Source organism: Sphaeroforma arctica (genome assembly GCF_001186125.1).
Source record: "Sphaeroforma arctica JP610 unplaced genomic scaffold supercont1.415, whole genome shotgun sequence".
Taxonomy (NCBI): Eukaryota; class Ichthyosporea; order Ichthyophonida; genus Sphaeroforma; species Sphaeroforma arctica.
The window spans coordinates 7,506-8,257 of NW_014040143.1; the positions used below are offsets into that span (position 1 = coordinate 7,506).

The 752-nt window shown below is 48.8% G+C and overlaps 1 protein-coding gene across 1 annotated transcript; it reads left to right on the forward strand.

The window, feature by feature from the left end:
- Nucleotides 1–213: 213 nt before the first annotated feature.
- On the forward strand, nucleotides 214–486 carry SARC_06033 (hypothetical protein; the record flags this gene model as incomplete). The annotated part of the gene is made up of 1 exon (XM_014300073.1): nucleotides 214–486. One exon carries the CDS (start codon nucleotides 214–216, stop codon nucleotides 484–486), a length of 273 nt encoding a protein of 90 aa, XP_014155548.1.
- Nucleotides 487–752: the final 266 nt, after the last annotated feature.

Below are 752 nucleotides of genomic sequence, written 5' to 3' on the forward strand. Positions count from 1 at the left end.
GTGTGGTAGATACTTTTATGCGGGTAAGGTTTGCGGCAAACCCAAGTGCGCCCAAAGTTGGCGGAAACATTCATTTTGGAGAGCGGGCGTGTCGACCAGGTTGGCGGGGTGATCACCGGTATCCGGTGCGTACTTGGATAAAGTATTCGGTAGAGGGAAAGTGTCGAGTAGAGAGCGGATATATGCATGTTGATCGATAGTGATACCTTGAGCATGCTGCAGGATTCGAATACCAACAAGGTGAGAAGCGATGCCAAGGAATTTGATAGTGTACAATTTGCTCAAAGCTTTGAAGGGCCACTGCTCTTCATCGGAATCACGCGGAACGGCCGGTACAATTTCGTCGACGTAAATGACGAGGATAATTCGGCGAGTGCGATGGACCCATATAGTTTCATCGGCGTCGGATCGAATGAGATCAAGACTCTTGAGTTTTGCAGCTGTGTCGATGTTATACAGGCGACCAGCCTGCTTGAGCCCATATAGACCGCGTTTCAAACGAAGTACGTGAAATGGTTTATATTAGCTCAATTCGAGGCTGCCGACAAGGGGATATATATAGACCGGCGCGTCGAGCGATAAATATAAGTAGCCTGCATCCACATCTATGTGGAATACATCAATATCTTTAAAGGCGGCGTAGGATAGGAACAAATGGGGGGCACAGGAGGTTACGGCAGGGACATAAATGTCCCAAAATGAATCCCCCTGTTGCTGCTGGTCGCCACGAGCAACGTGCCGAGCCTTAAAAA